The 18,865-nt window shown below is 35.4% G+C and overlaps 1 protein-coding gene across 11 annotated transcripts in view; it reads left to right on the forward strand.

Annotated features, from left to right (window-relative positions):
* The window catches only part of add1 (adducin 1 (alpha)), a 66,527-nt gene extending 50,454 nt beyond the window's left edge, over nt 1-16,073 (forward strand). For 5 of the 11 annotated variants that reach the window (XM_079834097.1, XM_079834094.1, XM_079834096.1 and 2 more), the window contains 2 exons: nt 7,274-7,354; nt 13,156-16,073. In XM_079834097.1, the coding sequence (XP_079690223.1) occupies nt 7,274-7,354; nt 13,156-13,454 (380 nt within the window). In that variant the 3' untranslated portion in view covers nt 13,455-16,073. Of the gene's footprint in view, nt 1-5,146; nt 5,369-7,273; nt 7,355-9,206; nt 9,241-13,155 lie in introns of all 11 variants that reach the window. The other 6 variants (XM_079834101.1, XM_079834092.1, XM_079834098.1 and 3 more) reach the window with 3 other exon arrangements.
* The last annotated feature ends 2,792 nt before the right edge of the window (nt 16,074-18,865 follow it).

Raw genomic sequence — 18,865 nt, forward strand, 5'->3', positions numbered from 1 at the left:
CACAACAACATGTGAAATGTGGTGAGCAAACATTTATAATGATGTGACAAAGATGTGTAAAGGAGGCAGGGTATTTAACAAACGGGCCAGTTGTTCAAAGGTAAACTAATCGGATTTGGGTTATGGGATTGGATCAAATCTTGAAAATGGGTTGTTCAAAAGAGAAAGAAGGGATCTGAAATCAGATTAGATCACGGAATCCAATCCTAGTTTTAATCTGGATCAAACCTTCAGTTTGTGTTGTTCAAAACTTGTCAGTAGGATTTGGATAACTTTGATTAAAAAAACTGATCCCAACAGGATTTCAAGGTGGATTCCAGGAAGAAATTGTAGTAAAACTGGTTAAAAAAAAAATACAACATTTGTATCATATAACACACAAACATATATTATTTTATTTTGCTCTTGATTAGCTAGGCTAATTGTTAAAGTAATAAATTAGTAGACATTAGGTAGACATAGGCCTTTCGGTAGCCTACAGTCAAAGTAAAAAAAGATTTAGCCACCATAACATAATCCCCAAACAGCTGTAAATACCAAACAAAAATATTATATTACATTTAAAGTGTTTTATCACTTACTCAATTATAAGAGATGAACCAGTCAAAAGGTTTCTTGGGTGAACGCTACACGAAACTTTTCTGAGAGAACGTTAAAGCATTTCAAGTTGTTGTTTTTTTTTTTTTCCCAAACTCATATTTTTTCCATCACCATGTCCCTTTAGGGGCTCCGTAGAGCACTAGTAATCCAGATTTGGTCCTCTGAAAAGGTGTGTATCTGGATCAGGGTGATCCAATCCAACTTTGCTTTGAAAAACCGGCACAAAAGTAAAATGGATTACCTGATCCTGGATAGCAAAACATGGGATTTTCAAATCCAGATAATTTTGATCCAGATTAAATGTTTTGAACAACTTGCCCCAGAAGATTTAAAATCAGAGATTTTGGATAATAGAGAAGCGGAGACGGGCATTTTGACTTCATTTAGCGTGCACGGCCAAAGCCGCTTCGAAAGACCGCTGTTCGCCAGCTTTGTTTACGAGTAGCATGCGGATCATCATTATGTTAAGCCCGCCCACCGACTCTACACACGATGTGATTGGCCTGACTAGAGTTTGGTCTTTCCAGCTCGCAAGCCAACGGAGAGTTGCTAGACGCCCTGGCTGCAAATTATAAATAAACTTTGCAGTTAATACGTGAATCACATGCGTCCTGAACCAGGGTGCAGCTGCCCGTACGGATCATCTATACTGCGACGTGTCTGACCAGCTGTCCTCTGAAGCCCATATATGATATTGATTTTGAATTAGGATAATCTGTTAATATAATGTTTATCAGAACTTGGCAGATAGTGATTATATTGCAAGACAATATTACACAGATCATATGCACACATAAAATATCTGTCCTGCGTAATTTGATGTTTTCCGGTTAGTTTACAGAGTGACAGCTTAATGCACACTTCTGAAGGAGTTCTTTAGAAATAATCAATTAGATGTAAAATAATATAAAATACAATGCGTTCAAGTACTTGATCTGTTCTTGAGCTGTCTAGAAAAAAAATACACACACATGCAGACCAGTTAACTTAATTTTCATATTTGGTGACATTTTGTGAAACATTGAGACTTTTGAGGGTGGTCCTAATGATTTAGCAAACAATGGAGCGCGCTCTGCTGGACAAACTACGAAATTACACCATTTACAAGCATTTTATCTGCGTTATACAGTGGCAAGAAGAAGTATGTGAACCACTTGCTGAAAATTTGAATTATTTTAACTAAATAAAAGAGATCATACAAAATGCATGTTATTTTTTATTTAGTACTGTCCTGAATAAGATAATTATACTTTTTTTTTTTTACATATAGTCCACAAGACACAAAAATAGATGAATTTATTAAAATTACCCTTTCAATGGTTTATGAACCATTGATTCTCAGTTCTGTGTGTCGTTCCCTGATGATCCGTGTGTGTGTGTGTGTGTGTGTGTGTGTGTGTGTGTGTGTGTGTGTGTGTGTGTGTGTGTGTGTGTGTGTGTGTGTGTGTGTGTGTGTGTGTGTGTGTGTGTGTGTGTGTGTGTGTGTGTGTGATGGTTATTCGTGAGTCTCTTGTTTGTCCTGAGCAGTTAAACTGCCCAATGTTCTTCAGAAAAATCCTCCAGGTCCTGCACATTCTTCAGTTTTCCAGCATCTTTTGCATATTTGAACCCTCTCCAGCAATCACTGTATGATTTTGAGAGCCATCTTTTCACATTGAGGACGATTGAGGGACTCAAACACAACTACTAAAAAAGGTGGAAACATTCACTGATGCTCCAGAAGGAAACACGATGCATTAAGAGCTGAGGGTGAAAACTTTTGAATGGGGTTATTTTAATAAATTCAGCTTTTTTTTTTGTCTTGTGGACTATATGTAAAAAAAGAAATATGTCAAATATCTTATTCAGGACAGCACAAAAATAACATGAATTTTGTATGATCTCTTTTATTTAGATTCTGCAAGTGGTTCACATACTTTTTCTTGCCACTGTATGTTCTGTAAAAACAAATGTAATATCGGTGGCATTTCTGCAGCATATACGCCACTCATAAAATCGGCAGAGCGATAAATCGGTTGATCTAATTGATATATGAAGTTTACAGATGTATGAGGACAAGTAATGTTGTGTGAACAAACCGTCTATGTTTCAGGAGCACAAAGTTGTGTGCATAGTTTATGATTTATTGCAACTGCATTAGGGTTGGGAATCGTTTGAATTTTAACCTCTTAACAAGCGCCCCATTTTTTAGGAATTCTTTGAAAACGATATACCCAAATGAAAATGTCTGCAGCTCTTAAACCCTATGGTCTATATTCATAAACCTGGTCTTATTTTAAACTAGACACTTGAAATATTGCTACCCAAGAGTCATAATAACTCAAAGTAATATGGGAACAGAGTAATATACATGTAAATATACATGTAAGTGACTCACGTTTTTTGTTTTTTTTTTTCACTTAGGGAAAAAAATATTATAATTTAATGTTAAGAGCCTGAAAATAACTTAAATATAAAACTGAATGTCTAATCATGTCATGATTCAAATATGAGGATGATTCTCTCAGTAATGTGGCTTCTGTGAGCTTTTATGTCAAGAAAAGTCTAGGCGTCATTTCAAAAAGGCCATTTATTTCAGAACATTTGCTATTGTAAAGAGTAGTTTTTCATTCAAATAAATCTGCAATAAACTGCAATATACTACTAATTATAATGGATAAACAGTTACTGAAAAACTAAAGCAACTATTTACAGAGATTACAAAGTGTAAAAAACTCATTTAGCTGATGGGAAGCGTCTGTGAGAGACAGCGCGCTCCACTGCAGCTGGCCATGGAGAACGCGCAGCCAGCGCGCAAAAACAGTATTCACCAAAGCCTACTTACGCAAACTGCGCAAGATAATGCCTTTTGATTGGTTACTAAGTCCATCAATCAAACCTTTGTTGGAAAGGCATTGGCTGGGCACTGCCTTTATCCAACGAAAACCATGGGCGCAATGATTGACAGCTCACCAAGCCTGTAAGGCACTTCCTCTATATGATGCATCCCAGAAGAGTCTCTGATTGAAGGAGAGAGACGAGGGAGGGCTTAAAATACGTGGGAGAAGCTATTCTTGCAGGGGGAGTTTGCCAGACACGGAATAGAATCGATATTTCATTGAAAATGGACATGATTGATCACGCTAACTCAAAACTCTCTTGCAAACAACGGAGGATTTTTAGTTTTTTCCCTATTTTTTCGTTGTTTTGGATTAAAAAGTGGGATGCATTTTGAAGAATGGACTCTTACACAGAGATGTATGCGGGTGTTTATTGGATTCGTCCGATCTGATCTGAACGACAGGAGATGAAAGATGAGTAACGCTGATATTATGCTAATGTTTACATGGATGGTCCTTTAGCGTTTCATTTAACCCTTTCCTCTCTGGTGTATTTATTGCAAAAACAAGTTCAGAACATGAATCTTGAGTGTTTTAGCTTTCAAATGATGCATAGTTTGTGATAGTTGATTGAATATTTTGTATAAAACAAAAGTAAATAAAAGTACACACCCCCCCACTTCCGTCAACCCCCCCGTCCACGATCCGATGCGGGTTAAGAAGTTAACAATGCCGATTCTTATCGAGTCATAATTTCGATTCCAATAGGGTAAAAAAAAGGATATTCACATTTATTATTAGGCTATTATTGCAAAAACATTTCATTGTAGCTGAATACTATGAGCAAAAATCAACAGGCTAGCAACGTTTGCCTATGGTTTAAAAACACCATAGCAAAAAAAATATATTAATTTCAAGCATTATTAAAGACAAGTAAACACCCAGTAATTAAAAAAGAACAAATAAACTTTAGCAATTGCACAAATAAATACAATTCATCAAAGATAATTGAAATAAACATGTTCAGGTCGGTACAGAAACTAATCAAATGTGAAATAACTCACTTTATTGATCAAATATAGGCTAGACATTAAACATATAGTTAAACGTTATTCTGTCTAGAACAGCGAGTGAATTTTCTCGTCTTTTGTTGTTTGATTAACGTTAAAATAGAGACGCATCAAGAAAATCTGCCGTCAACGACATAACGACTGTGTTTACGAGAGTATTTTGACATTTGTGTGCATTTGTCACATTTGCAAAAAGACGAGGAAGAGAACTCGCGCACTATTCATTCAATATGAGGTGTGTGTGTGTGTGTGTGTGTGTGTGTGTGTGTGTGTGTGTGTGTGTGTGTGTGTGTGTGTGTGTGTGTGTGTGTGTGTGTGTGTGTGTGTGTGTGTGTGTGTGTGTGTGTGTGTGTGTGTGTGTGTGTGTGTGTGTGTGTGTGTGTGTGTGTGTGTGTGTGTGTGTGTGTGTGTGTGTGTGTGTGTGTGTGTGTGTGTGTGTGTGTGTGTGTGTCTGCAGCAGTTAAAAATCACAATAAAATGCGCACACAGAAACCGATAAGTGGAATCGAAATGCGCGTTTCTTATCGAATCACCGTTTCTGGGCAATATGGAACCGGTTCTCGATACCCATCCGTAAAGCGCATTACCCTTCCCATGCGTCCTGCTGCCCAACAGCGCCACCGCAGGTCAGGAGAGAAACTGTTGTACTGCATTTAGCACAGGTGGAAGAGTCGGCCCCTGAAGAAGTCCAGACGCCGGCTCCAGACGTCACACCGGAGGACCCGGGGGCCACCGCGGCCCCGCCACCCTCCGTAATCCCCAGCCACGGTCACAACAGCCCGGCGGATTCTCCAGAATCCCCTCACAAGGAGTTTCACTCTGCGGTTCTGAAAGCTCTGGGCTGTGACGCGGAGCCGGAGCCGGACGGGACGCCTGCAGGTACCGCCTGCCCATCTGCCTGAGGAAGGCCGCTCTTCTGGGGTGTATTCTGACTTTGCTGGGCTCTTTCTTTCTTCCTGTCTCTTGCTGTCCCTTCAAACCTTGGTGATCCATTCCGTCCTCACCCCAGCCTGCGTCCCGTAAACCTGGACCTATAAACAAAGACCCTCGTCCACTCTTCCCGTCTTAATCCTGGACCTGCGGGCTCCTCGCTGTCCTCTGAAGTGGGATTCGCTCCTCTGCTTGCTGGGCTTTATTTGGATATTCCTGCACTAATAAACCTGACTGTGGTGGACGTCTCTCAATCTGAGCGGAGATCCACTGTTGATCTGCTGAGAGTGAAAATCCTGCTTTTCCTTTATAATGCAGATGAATGTTACTGGTGTAAGAGTATCAAAATGAGATATTCCAGATTATTAATATTTTGAATTAGTGTTTATTTTTTAAATCTAGTGGGGTTTTTTACAATGCATGTTAATTTTATTTAAAAGTTTTAGTCCTTTTTTTAGTATCATTAATGTACTATTATAGGTGTTATTATTATTATTAGTGTTTATTTTTATATTATCCCTTTTAATTTTAGTAAATGTTTTAGTTACTTTTGTTGTTGTTTTTTTAGTATCATTACCATTTATAATTTTTATTAATATTTGGAATTAGTGTTTATTTTTTTAATATCCATTTTCACGTTAACGCTTTAGTATTTTTTTTTTTTTTTTTAGTATCATTAATGCACTATTTTATTTTTTATTAATATTTTGAATTAGTGTTTATTTATATATTATTATTTTAATTTGAGTGTTTATTATCCACGGCAACATTTCAAATTTTTCAACTAATATTTATATTCTATTTTATTTCCGCTTTATTTCAATTAACAGAAATATTTTTAATAGTGTTTTATATATACATATATATAATGTATTTAGTTATGTAAATTTTTTGTCATTTTTATAAGTGTTCTTTTTAATATTGCTGTGTAGGTTTAATTAAATTTTTATTTCTAGTTAATTTTTGTTTTATTTATTTCCACAAATCGCTTTTATACTATTCATTTTCTTTTTGGTTAAAGTTTTATTAAAATAATTTAAATAAACATTTTTAAACAACTTAGTTTTACGCAAGTATGGTTTTACTGACAAATTGCACCAGTTTTTATTATTATTGTTTTATTAATATTTTGAATTAGCATTTTTTTAATATATTTTTAGTTATTCTAATTTGTTTAAGTTTGTCACTTTTATAATTGTTCTTTTTAATATCGCGATGTAGGTTTAATTTATTTTAATTTATTTATTTTAATTCAGTTTAATACTTTAAAAATAATTTCTCATTTTTGTTTAAAAGTAGTTATATTTTAAGTTTGTTTAATAGGTATATTTTATTTTTATTTAAGCTTTATTTCAATTGACAAATATTTTAACCATATTTTTTAATATTAGTACTGTTTGTTTGTTTTTAGTATCATTAACGTACTATTATAGTTATTATTTTGAATGAGTGTTTATTTTTATATTATCCTTTTTCATTTTTTGTATTTATTTTATACTATCCATTTTCGTAGATTTTAAAGTTTCAGTACTTTTACGATTTTCATCTCTATATAGGTTTTATTGATCTTTATTTCTACTTAAGTGTATTAGATATTGTAGTATATCAGCTTAAACCAAACAATGAGATGAAAACGCTAACACTAAAAAAGTGTTTTATATGGTATTTTATTTGAAGTAATGAAGTGTGTTTAATGGTTTTAGTTGTTGATTGAGTCCGACATGATCAGATCAGAATCATCTGCTGATATATTTGAGCATGTTTGATCATCTGCATCTCTCTCGATGTGTGTGTCTCTGTGGGGTGTGTGTGTGTGTGTGTGGCGGGCCGTAACGCTGTGTGTGCTGTTTGCAGGTCAGACACCTGAGGCTGAAGAAGGGCAGGTTCCCAGCGCCGCCGCCACCCCCCCGAGCTCACCTGTGCGTGTGGAGGAAGGTACGTCCATCCGCTCCCACTGGCTCTCTCTGAGCATGAGCCACATAAAGCCCAATGTCTGTCTGAATGTGTGTGCGTTAACATGTTAGACATTTATTGCTGTTCGTAATAACAGACCAAAGGGCATCATTGATCTCACTATTTCAAATAATCTGGCCCGACTGACAGTTTAATGGAGGATTCATGACAAAATCTTTATTTTAAATCCAAGCTGAGCTTTATTTTATTTTATTTCACACTCCTTGGTCTTTTTCAGGCTAAGCCTTTTTTTTATTTTTTATCTTGTATTATTTTAAACACATTTTTTATTTCACCCTCTTGGTCTTTATTACGATGGATTACACCCATCTTCTCAAAATTGAGCTCTTATACTGAGATCACATAAACACTTTTTATATTGTTTTTTATAGAATACACCAACATTTTCACCTTTTCGATAGTCAGTCATTAATTATGAATTTATGAACAGTAGGTCAATATTATAATCTATACTGTAGGTAAATGAATAGAACAAGAAGTTAAATAAAAAATATTTAAATAAACATTAATAAAAACAAGTATGGTTTTAATGACGAATTTCACCTGTGTTATTTTAGTTTTTATTATTATTATAGTTTTATGAATTAGCATTTTATATATATTTTTAGTTATGCTAATTTCGTTTTAATATTTCTATGTAGGTTTAATTTATTTTTAATTCAGTTTTATTTATAGGCCTAGTGAGTTTAATACTTTGAAATAAGTTTAAGTTGAAGCCCTAAAATAAATAAAGTTTATTGCCAAGGCAACATTTCTAATTTTTGTTTAAAACTAATATTTATGTTTTATTTTTATTTCAGCTTTATTTCAATCAAGAAAAAATCAACTAATATTTATATTCTATTTTTATCTATTTTAATAGTTTATTTTATTTTATATAATTATATATTTCAAATAATTAAACAAATTAACATAAGTGTTTCTTTGTAATATTGCTATGTAGGTTTAATTTTATCTTTATTTTAGTTATAGTTCCTTTTAGTTGCATTTTATTTATTTATTTATAGGTAATAATTTTGGGATTTCAAATTAAAAGTATTTTTTTTACCAAGGCAACATTTCTAATTGTTCAACTAATATTGATATTCTATTTTATATTCTATTTTTATCGATTTTTAATATTTTTTTAAATATATTTTTACTTATGTTAATAATTGTTACAATATATATATATAATTTATTTTTTTTGTAAGCGTTTCTTTTTAATATTCCTATGTAGGTTTAACTTATTTTAATTTTAGTTATAGTTTCATTTTAGTTTTATATATTTCCAGTTAATAATTTCAGGGCTTCAACTTATTTCAGTTTTTTGCTAAGGCAACATTTCAAACTTTTCAACTAATATTTATATTTGATTTCAGCTTTACTTCAATTAACAGAAATATATGTAATAGTTTTAGTCGATGATGATGACCCTAAATTGCAGTCGTTCTGCTTATGACATGGCCTTTAGTAAATCATGCGGTTCTAGTGAACTCGTGGCGTTTAATGTGCTGAATGTCATCAGATGGTCCTGATCTCAGCTGTAATGAACGTCACACTGATTCATCTCCGGTGTAATCCGATGAGAAATGTCTTGTAAATCAGCCGTCTTTAATGTCCTCACTCACCCTTCATGCTCATCTCTCTGGGCTCTTTAAGAATGGCTCGGCAACCATTCTTTACTTCTGGTGGCCTGTGTGTGTGTGTGTGTGTGTGTCTTTACGGTTTCTGTTCATTTCTTTTTAATTTAACCCGGTGGCTGTGATTTGATCTGCATAGACATTCTCTCTCTACTTGTGCTTTTTCTTCTTCGTGGCTGCGTCACAATCAGGAGATGGAAATGCAAAAGAGTACCTGTTACCATAGTAAGTACCTCACCTCACCTTCCCTCCCCATGCTTGGGTTTGCTCTGCTCCGCTGTCTAATCATCTTCCTGTCCTCGCTGTCCTCTGGGTCCCGTTTGTTGTGAGGGATGATTTACACCGGTCAGCTCCAGGCAGAAATGATGAAATGATACCAAACTGCATTTGTAACACATTTATCTTCTATAGTGTGACCTATTTTATCCGGCAGCATAAGTTAGACTGTGATATTATACTGACAAACTTGTTTCATAAGTTAATTAAAGATTTTAAAGTGCCCATATTATGCTATTTTAAATGTTTCTAATTCTGTTTTAAAGGTCTCCTACAGTAGTTTCACATGCATCCAAGCTCAAAAACACTTCTCATAATCTCTCAGCGTCTGAAACGGTTCATTCGAAGATTCAGTCTCTCTAAACCCCGCCTCTCTGAGAGCTGCTCTGCTGTGATTGGTCAGAAAGCAAACGCTCATTATCATATGTGAATCTCAGTGATACGAACAGTAATGATAGCGTGGGTTTGACTCAATCTCAGCAGAAAACAGCGTCTTCTCCACATGAACAACACCAACCAAACTCTTCCAGTCTCAGACACGACTACGGTGATTGAGGGCGGGGCTAAGAGACGCTGCTCAGCCAATCAAAACCACAGGCTGACATTATGCAAATTATTATTATTTCTAATTATTATATTTTTTACATTTTATTATATGGTAATTTCATCAAAGTATCAATCTTTTATTCATTTATATGAATTAATTTAATAGATTATTAATTATTTCTAATTAATATATTTTTTATTAATTTTAATCAAATTTTTTTCATTTTTATTATATGGTAAAGACATTATGCAAATTATTATTATTATTATTATTTCTAATTATTATATATTTTACATTTTATTATATGGTAATTTCATCAAAGTATCAATCTTTTATTCATTTATATGAATTAATTTAATAGATTAATAATTATTTCTAATTAATATATGTTTTATTAATTTTAATAAAAAAAAATTCATTTTTATTATATGTAAAGACATTATGCAAATTATTATTATTATTATTATTTCTAATTATTATATTTGTTACATTTTATTATATGGTAATTTCATCAAAGTATCAATCTTTTATTCATTTATATGAATTAATTTAATAGATTAATAATGATTTCTAATTAATATATTTTTTATTAATTTTAATCTAATTTTTTTCATTTTTATTATATGGTAATTTAACATTTAATCACTATTTATTTAAAAAAAAAAAATATATATATATTATATATATATATATATATATATATATATATAATATTATATATATATATATATATATATATATATATATATATATATATATATATATATATATATATATATATATATATATATAATATTATATATATATATATATATATATATATATATATATATATATATATATATATATATATATATATATATATATATATATATATATATATATATATATATATATATATATTTGTATTTCTCAAAGTTTTGCATGATTATTTAAGCCAATTTATTTATTTATTTATTTTAATATTAGTTTTACTCTAGGCTTTTCCACATATATATTTATTTGAATCTAATTTATTGATCTCTTTATTTTACATTTGTGTCATATGTTAAGCAAATTTATTTCTTTACTTATTTTAATTGTATTATTTATTTTTTATGTTTTATCATATGTTAATATTTAATGAAACATTTTCCATGGTTTTAGGACCCTGTCACTCCTTAGCAGACCCCAGTTTGAAAACCCCTGTCTTAAAGGTGCAGTGTGTAATATTTATGAGGATCTATTGACAGAAATGCAATATAATACACATAACTATGTTTTCAGTGGTGTATAAAGACCTTACATAATGAAGCATTATGTGTTTATTACCTTAGAATGAGCCGTTTCTATCCACACACACCGCGGGTGTGAAGCCGCCATTGTGCGCCGCCATGTTTCTACGGTAGCCCTAAATGGACAAACTTCTCTACAGAGCGCTAGTCACTCTCTGCGGCGACATTTTTGTCCTGTGTCAGCCACTGTAGCTTCTCAATTTGCTCCGAAAGGGAGGGGGTGCAATTCACAACCTCACCACTAGATGCCGCTAAAATCACACACTGCACCTTTAAGAGACTCTATCTGCACTTTGATCTTTAAAACTTTGCAGACCTTTAACATTCACAAACAGCTTTATTACACACAACATGTTATTTGAAGTATAATGGGGCACTTTAATGAAAACAAGTGAGCGTGTTAGACTATAATTGGTCAGTTTTCCTCATTTTGAGCTGTCTTGGGTGAGATCGGTGAGATCATGCTGTAGCAACAAATCTCTCCCTAGAAACTTCCACATCTTTCCTCTTTTCACTTCTATAACCGTAACATACAAAGCTCTCTAATACGCCATTTTAACGCAATCTAGTGTTGCTTCAGCAGGACAGGTAATGTATGAATATTACGCTTCTGGTGTGAATACTGTTTTACACATCTCTGCTGTTTCTCTGTTCATGAGTGTGTGTAAAGCGCGTGTGTGTGTGTGTGTGTGTGTTTATGACTGGTGTTTGTTTGAGTGCTGAGATATCTCTGGGAATATTTATAAATACTAGGAGTGTAACGGTACACAAAACTGATGGTTCGGTACGTACCTCAGTTTTGAAGTCACGGTTCGGTACGGATTCGGTACAGCAGTTTTACAAAATTGCTTTTTATTAATTTTTATTCAACAGTGGTTTAATGAAAAAAAATTGTGTCTGTCTTTAAATGAATTCAGTTATAACTAAAAGTATCTTAAAGATAATGCTGTAAACAAATAGGGAGCCCTTACTTACATATTGCTATTAAAGATTAACAACAGAGCCCAAACTATTAGCCTAAATTAATTTGCTATTTATTTTTAGATATAATAATCAACACTCATAAGCTTCACATAAGGCAGTTTTTGCATTAACATCTAAATCTAATTATTATTATTATTATTTCTCCAATTCGTTGTTGAAATATAATCATTTAGTGGCTGTTATTTTCATGACAGGTTTATTTAAACATACATTAAATAAACAAGACATCACTAACAGGCTAAGTAGTATATAATGAATATATATAGGCTAATATAACGAATATATAGGCTAATATAGTGCATGTATTCAGTGAAAGAGTTAATCTCTCTAGTGAACTCACAGCTGTGGACACTGAATGACTTCTGAGGTAAATGTGATTCTACATGACATTGTTTACAAGCTGTTTTATTGTCTTTCCGCGGTTGAAACACAGATGGAGCGATTACACGACATATGATACGTTTCAGTAAGTTGTAATATATCCTCAACACACCTTAAGATATTAATTTATGTTTATTCTTTAGGAAGAGATGATCGCGTTCACTCGCGCGCCGCGCGCTGCCGCTTGAAGTTGAACTGATACGTGTCTATCAGTCACGTCACATTATAGAGCGTTAAAACTGCATTTATCGTTTGAATTTCGTGATAAAATGGACTGAATACTCAATATGTTCGTGTGGGAACTAGGATTGAAGTGTGTTCCGCGCTTTAAACAAGCCGACTGTTAACTGTGATAGATTACATTCATAACCGTTCGGTACACGCGTGCACCGTACCGAAAGCCCTGTACCGAAACGGTTCAATACGAATACGTGTACCGTTACACCCCTAATAAATACACATTTATAAATATGTGTGTGTGTGTGTGTGTGTGTGTGTGTGTGTGTCTGAAGATGTTTTGCAGGGATTTAGGTTTTATAATCAGTTTCTCAGAAATGCTTTTTCCACGCTTTATACATGAAGAGCTGAAGTGTTGAGCTGATTTCCCCCCCGGACGGTCTCCATGTCGTGAGCTGACCGACACACACTCACTGTGATCTTCCCTCTCATCCTCCACAGAGCCACAACAGGACCAGACCTTCAAAGACGACAGTGACGCCGCCACTTTAAGACAGACCCTCCCCGATCTGACCCCCGACGAAGCTTCCGAAGCCGCCGCCCTCCCCGCAGAAGAGCCCGCCCCTGCGGACACAGACTCCGCCCCTCCGCCGGAGGGGGAGGAGCCTGTCGCAGGGGATGATGCGGCCGGTGACCACGGCAGCGACGAATCCCCCAACAAATCCCCTTCGAAGAAGAAGAAAAAGTTTCGCACGCCGTCTTTCCTGAAGAAAAACAAAAAGAAGTCTGAAACCCAGTGAGGGCGCTTGGCAATACCTTCCGTTAAACCCGTTTGATTTTATACTGTGTTTAGTGTGTCGGATCTTTTTATTACGTTTTTATTCTTTTAGCGGTTGTTTCTAAACGCTGGCTGAGCACTGAAGTGCGGCTTGAGAAGCATGATCATCGGTCATCATCTCTGTTTTTAGAAAGAATAACCACTATAATGTACTGGAATGTATCGAATGTAACGAACTCGACTGCGATCTTTACTCCGCTGCATGTTTATCATTCATCAAATCATGTCTATAAACCTCTAAAAAACCAATGACGTGGAGTAAACAAGCCTCATTTAATCACGCAATCTCACTCGAGTGTCAAACATGCGTGATGATATTCTCTAAATCTGTTATTGGACGGAAATCGACTCGAGTTTCTGGACTTTCAGTGCGAAGCGGCGAGCGAATCTCACAAAACCTGAAGTGTTTTCTGACCTTGGCATTGTGACATTTTCATAACAAACATTATCTTTCATTTAAAATCACTGCGAAATAAAAGACCGTTGGCCTGAATTGGAGTGAAAATGTGTGTTTGCTGTAATAAACGGTGCATGTTTTGTGAGATTCGCTCTATAAAGATGCGTTTGTGTAGCTTTACACGTCTGCGATTATAACACACACACACACACACTCATCCTAACACTAGCTGTGACTCATCCTGCAGGAATATGAATATGTTTGCTTTTGCTTTTATATTATGTAGTTATTTTATCTGTAGTTTATTTAGTTTCCACGGAGCCGCTCATGCCATGCAGGGAAAAGTATGTCTTAACAATTCATTCCCACGACTCACATCAACACGTTTCATTTTTAGTAAATCATGCTCACAATATACTAATAATTTCTTTTTTTTACTAAAACATGGTGACGTCGTAATAATCTGTTCCCTTGTTTTAGTTTAATCAGAGCGAGAGGATGTGTTTTGTCTGCATGTCGTGTGTGAGGCTCCGTAAGTTTCATTCAGACGTCATCGCTTGTCCTGTAAAACATCAGAAACTAATTATTATTAAAGTTTCAAACAGCCACTGATGATGATGATGATGATGATGATGATGATGATGATGATGATGATGATGATGATGATGATGATGATGATGATGATGATGATGATGTGCGTGTTCTAGATTGGTTTACAGATGTGTGGCGTGTTTTCACACACAACTCTCACACACACACTCACTCTCTCTCACACACACACACTCACTCTCGCTTACTCGCTCTCTCACACAGAAACACACACTCTCACACAGAGACACACACACACTCGCTCTCTCACACACACACACACACACACACACACACACACTCTCACTCTTGCTATCACACACACTCACTCTCGCTTACTCGCTCTCTCACACAGACACACACACACACTCTCACACAGACACACACACACTCTCTCACACACACTCACTCACTATTGCTCTCTCTCTCACACTCTTACACACACGCTCAATCTCTCTCTCTTGCTCTCTCTCACACACACTCACTCTCTCTTGCTTTCTCTCACACACACATGCTCGCTCACTCTCTCTCACACTCACTCTTGCGCTCTCTCTTACACACACGGACTCTCTTGCTCTCTCTCTCACTCTCACACACACACACACACACACGGATTCTCTTGCTCTCTCTCACTCACACACACACACTCACTCACTCTTGCTCTCTCTCTCACACACACACACACGCTCGCTCGATGGCGCTCACACTCTCACACACACAGACACACAATCTCGCTCTCTCTCATATACACACACACATACTCATTCGCTCGCTCACTCTCTCTCTCTCTCTCTCTCTCACCAGACACACACACACACACTCTCTGCTGCGGTGTGTGTTTATAGTAACACAGAACTCGACCATCCTCAATAACCACTGGTAAAGAAACACACGATCAGAGATGGACGTCTGAACAGTGAATCTCACAAAGGAACATTCGCTTCATATTTCAACTCAAGTTTAAACGATTATTTTTAAGACCCTTAAGATTTTCTTTGCACATTTCATCCTGAAAACTATAATTGATTAATATGATTAGTTGTTTTATTAATATTAATGCAACAGATACTTCCATTATATACACTTACTAATATACTAAAGGCCTTTTTTCTGTACTTCAGTAAATTTGAATGGAAAAAGCGAATCGTTCTGTTGGTTTTGAGTTGAATTATGACTGCCGTTTTCCGGAGATTCGTCTGTTCTTGATGGACTGTCCTGTGCAGTTTGATCAATTCTCTTAACAAAATCTATAAAAAGGCAGAAAGGAGTGAAATGCTAACCATGTTTAGTTTTGATGGTGCAGAATAGCGTGTTTGTTCAGATCTGGATTCTGGACCAATGAGAGTCTGAGTATCTCCTGACTAACAGCCACAGCACGAGAGTTGCTGAAGGACCGCATGGCATTATGGGCTTTATCTGGTGTTGTTTGTCCTTTGACCTTTTCTGTTGATGTTCTTCTCAGCCGTTTTATTCATAACATTACTAAGTTAGATGGATTTATTGAACCCCTTCATTTGTATGTAATACAGTTTAAAACGCAATACTTTTTTTTAATGGCACTGTTTATTTTGCAACCATGAATAAAACTCCATCTTTAAAAACAGCCTGGATTTCAAGATTTTCTAACACAACAGGAATATTATTGATGTTATTATTGATTATTGATAATGATGATGTATTTACTGAAAAGCCTATTTTAAGAGCATTATCATATATAATCTACAGTTCACTTTATGAAGATGCACTAATTCCTGCGTCATAATCAAGAGCTGTGAGCCGTCCTATGAGTGCAGCGGCGCAATGATATTACACAGCACCTGAAAATAGGCTAACTTCCGTCAACATAACCAACGTGACAACCGGCTCACACAGAGAGCGCTGGGACTATTTTCAGACGCTGTGTAATATCATTGCGCCGCTGCACTCATGGGACGGCTCACAGCTCTTGATTATTACGCAGGAATGAGAGTATAGTTCCTAGACATATCGGCCTAGAAAATCCCAACTTCTCATTTTCCGTCTGTCTTAGTACACGATGGAACTACAGAAGAGTCAAGTTTTAAATAGGAGAAATGTCTAAAGTCTTTGGTCATTTTTTTGAGCGAGATGCTAACGGTCTAATCAGATTCAATGATCTATGCTAAGCTATGCTAAAAGTGCTACCACCAGACCCGGAGATCGACTGAATGGATTCAAAAACGGCCAAACTTTAGATCTGTTTAACTCTAGAGGAGACGGAAAATGAGCCTAGTTCATTTAAAGACCTGATGCCCTTGGAAATATATACATTTTATCAATAACTAACGGAAGCACCTTTGTTTTTAAGAAATAAAAGCGTGTCGTCTGCAAATTGGCTTATAGTCAATGTCCTACCAAGAATGTCTATGCCTACATTGTCATCAAATAATTATTACTTTTATGAATAGACATTCATTCGACTGCAAGATTGAAAAGTATTGGTGAAATAGGGCATCCCTGACGGATTCCTTGTTTTATTTCAATTCTGGGTGATGAAGCTAAAATTAAGGAAAACACTACTAAAGATATCATTATAGAACATGGAAATTACTCTACAAAACATAGGACAAAAGCCAAAAATGTCTGAAGACTTAAACAGGAAAAGGGTGTTCGAGGGTATCAAATGTCTAGAAATAGAAGTAAGCTTGTCTGAGGAATTGAATAATGGAGAGACCGGGAATGGCTGTAACCATAGACTGTAAAAAAATATGGGCGTAGTGTCCGTGACGTCTCCCGTAGGATTCTGATGAGCAGTTTTGAAGCGTAAAGTATGGTCGAGCTGGCCGTCGCCATCTTGGCAGTGCGTAATCACACGTCACTTTCAGATAATAGAAAATGGGCAAAGAGGTGGGACGTGGGCGGAGCTGAAGTGACACGATGACTAACAGACAGCAGATAAACAGCAATCCACCTGTCACTCAAAGTGGCCACGCCCTTAATTATGCAGAACTTTAAAGCTTTATATAATGTAAACGAATGAGTTATAAAATAATTCACCCCCCTCACAGTCGTCATGAAGGGCAAAATTAGCCGTATCGACCAAAAGCACAATTTGTCCCAGACTGTAAACATGTGTTCTTCTGCTGTAAAGTTGGCCATTTTAACATGAGATTCTGCTCCTTCTGGGGTCTGTCTCTAGTGGCCAGTCGATGAACTGCAGTTTAAGTCACTTCCATATCGGCTTCAAGAGAAAATGCGGGAGGAGCCGCTTGAACTTGAACAAATGAAGATGTAATTCTTGTTCCTCAGTGAAGACCGTCTTTCCACTGTGGTATACTCTTGGAAGTTCACCTGATCCCTTCTCTTAAAACATCTTCCAAGACCTATAGGCATAAAAAAATTCAAATAAAACATTGATAAATTGATACAATTTGAATCAAAACCACACATTTTCTGTTTGTATTGCAAAGATAATAGCTATGTCATTTAATAGCAGACACATTTTGAACACACTGGCTTAAAAGTACTCCAAGATATAGACAGAAAGGTCAAAAATATTACAACCATCCCCAGTCTCCCCCATAATTAAGCAAATCAAGGACTAATCTAATACTTCTCCATTAAATAATTCTCCTTGTTGGACTTTGAAACTAGAATAATTAACCCATGCGTCATTGATGGCGATAATTCAGCTTTATCTATACACTCTTTTAGTGCTTCGAAAACTTTTATTTTAATTTCGGTCCAAAAATGTTTATATAATGCTTGTGTAATGCCATCAATACCTGGGGACTTTCCATTAGACATTTGTTTAATAGCAATTTCTAATTCTGAAATCTCAACGTCAGCTTCCATCATATTTCTAAAATAAGAGTCTTATATTTTAAGGAGGAAATTAAATCACAATTTCTCTTTTCTCTCTTTAAATTTTAACAAAATATGGAGAATTTTTCTCCTAGATCGTATAAATGCCCCTTCAGTCTTATCTTTCAGTATAAAAATCATCCAGTTCTGATTGAAGACAGTGAAGTTCTTTCTGCTCTCTCTCTCTCATTAAGGATTTCTTTATTTACAAAATAATTGAGTCTTGATAAAATTATCTGCCTTGATTTTCCAGCATTTACAATTAGTTTCCCTTCTTTAATTGCCGATCTTTTAATGTAAAATTGAACCCATTCCCATTTGCCAAATTAAGTTAATTCAGACATAGTTTTAAATTCCGACCACGACTTTGCCCCAAAGTGCAGCCAAAGAGGCCTTTAAGTGACAAGCAGCCTGTTTTAACTTCCCACCTGGGAAAGAGGAACTTCACATCAACTTCACCACCATCGAAACTACTGAACCATCAAGACTTGTCATACTGCATCTGGACGCTGGCATTGCAAGTATCGTAAATGTAACTATCTAAACAGAGATTTAGTGTAGAGCCT

The sequence above is a fragment of the Gobio gobio genome, assembly GCF_949357685.1.
Source record: "Gobio gobio genome assembly, chromosome: 14".
Lineage (NCBI taxonomy): Eukaryota > Metazoa > Chordata > Actinopteri > Cypriniformes > Gobionidae > Gobio > Gobio gobio.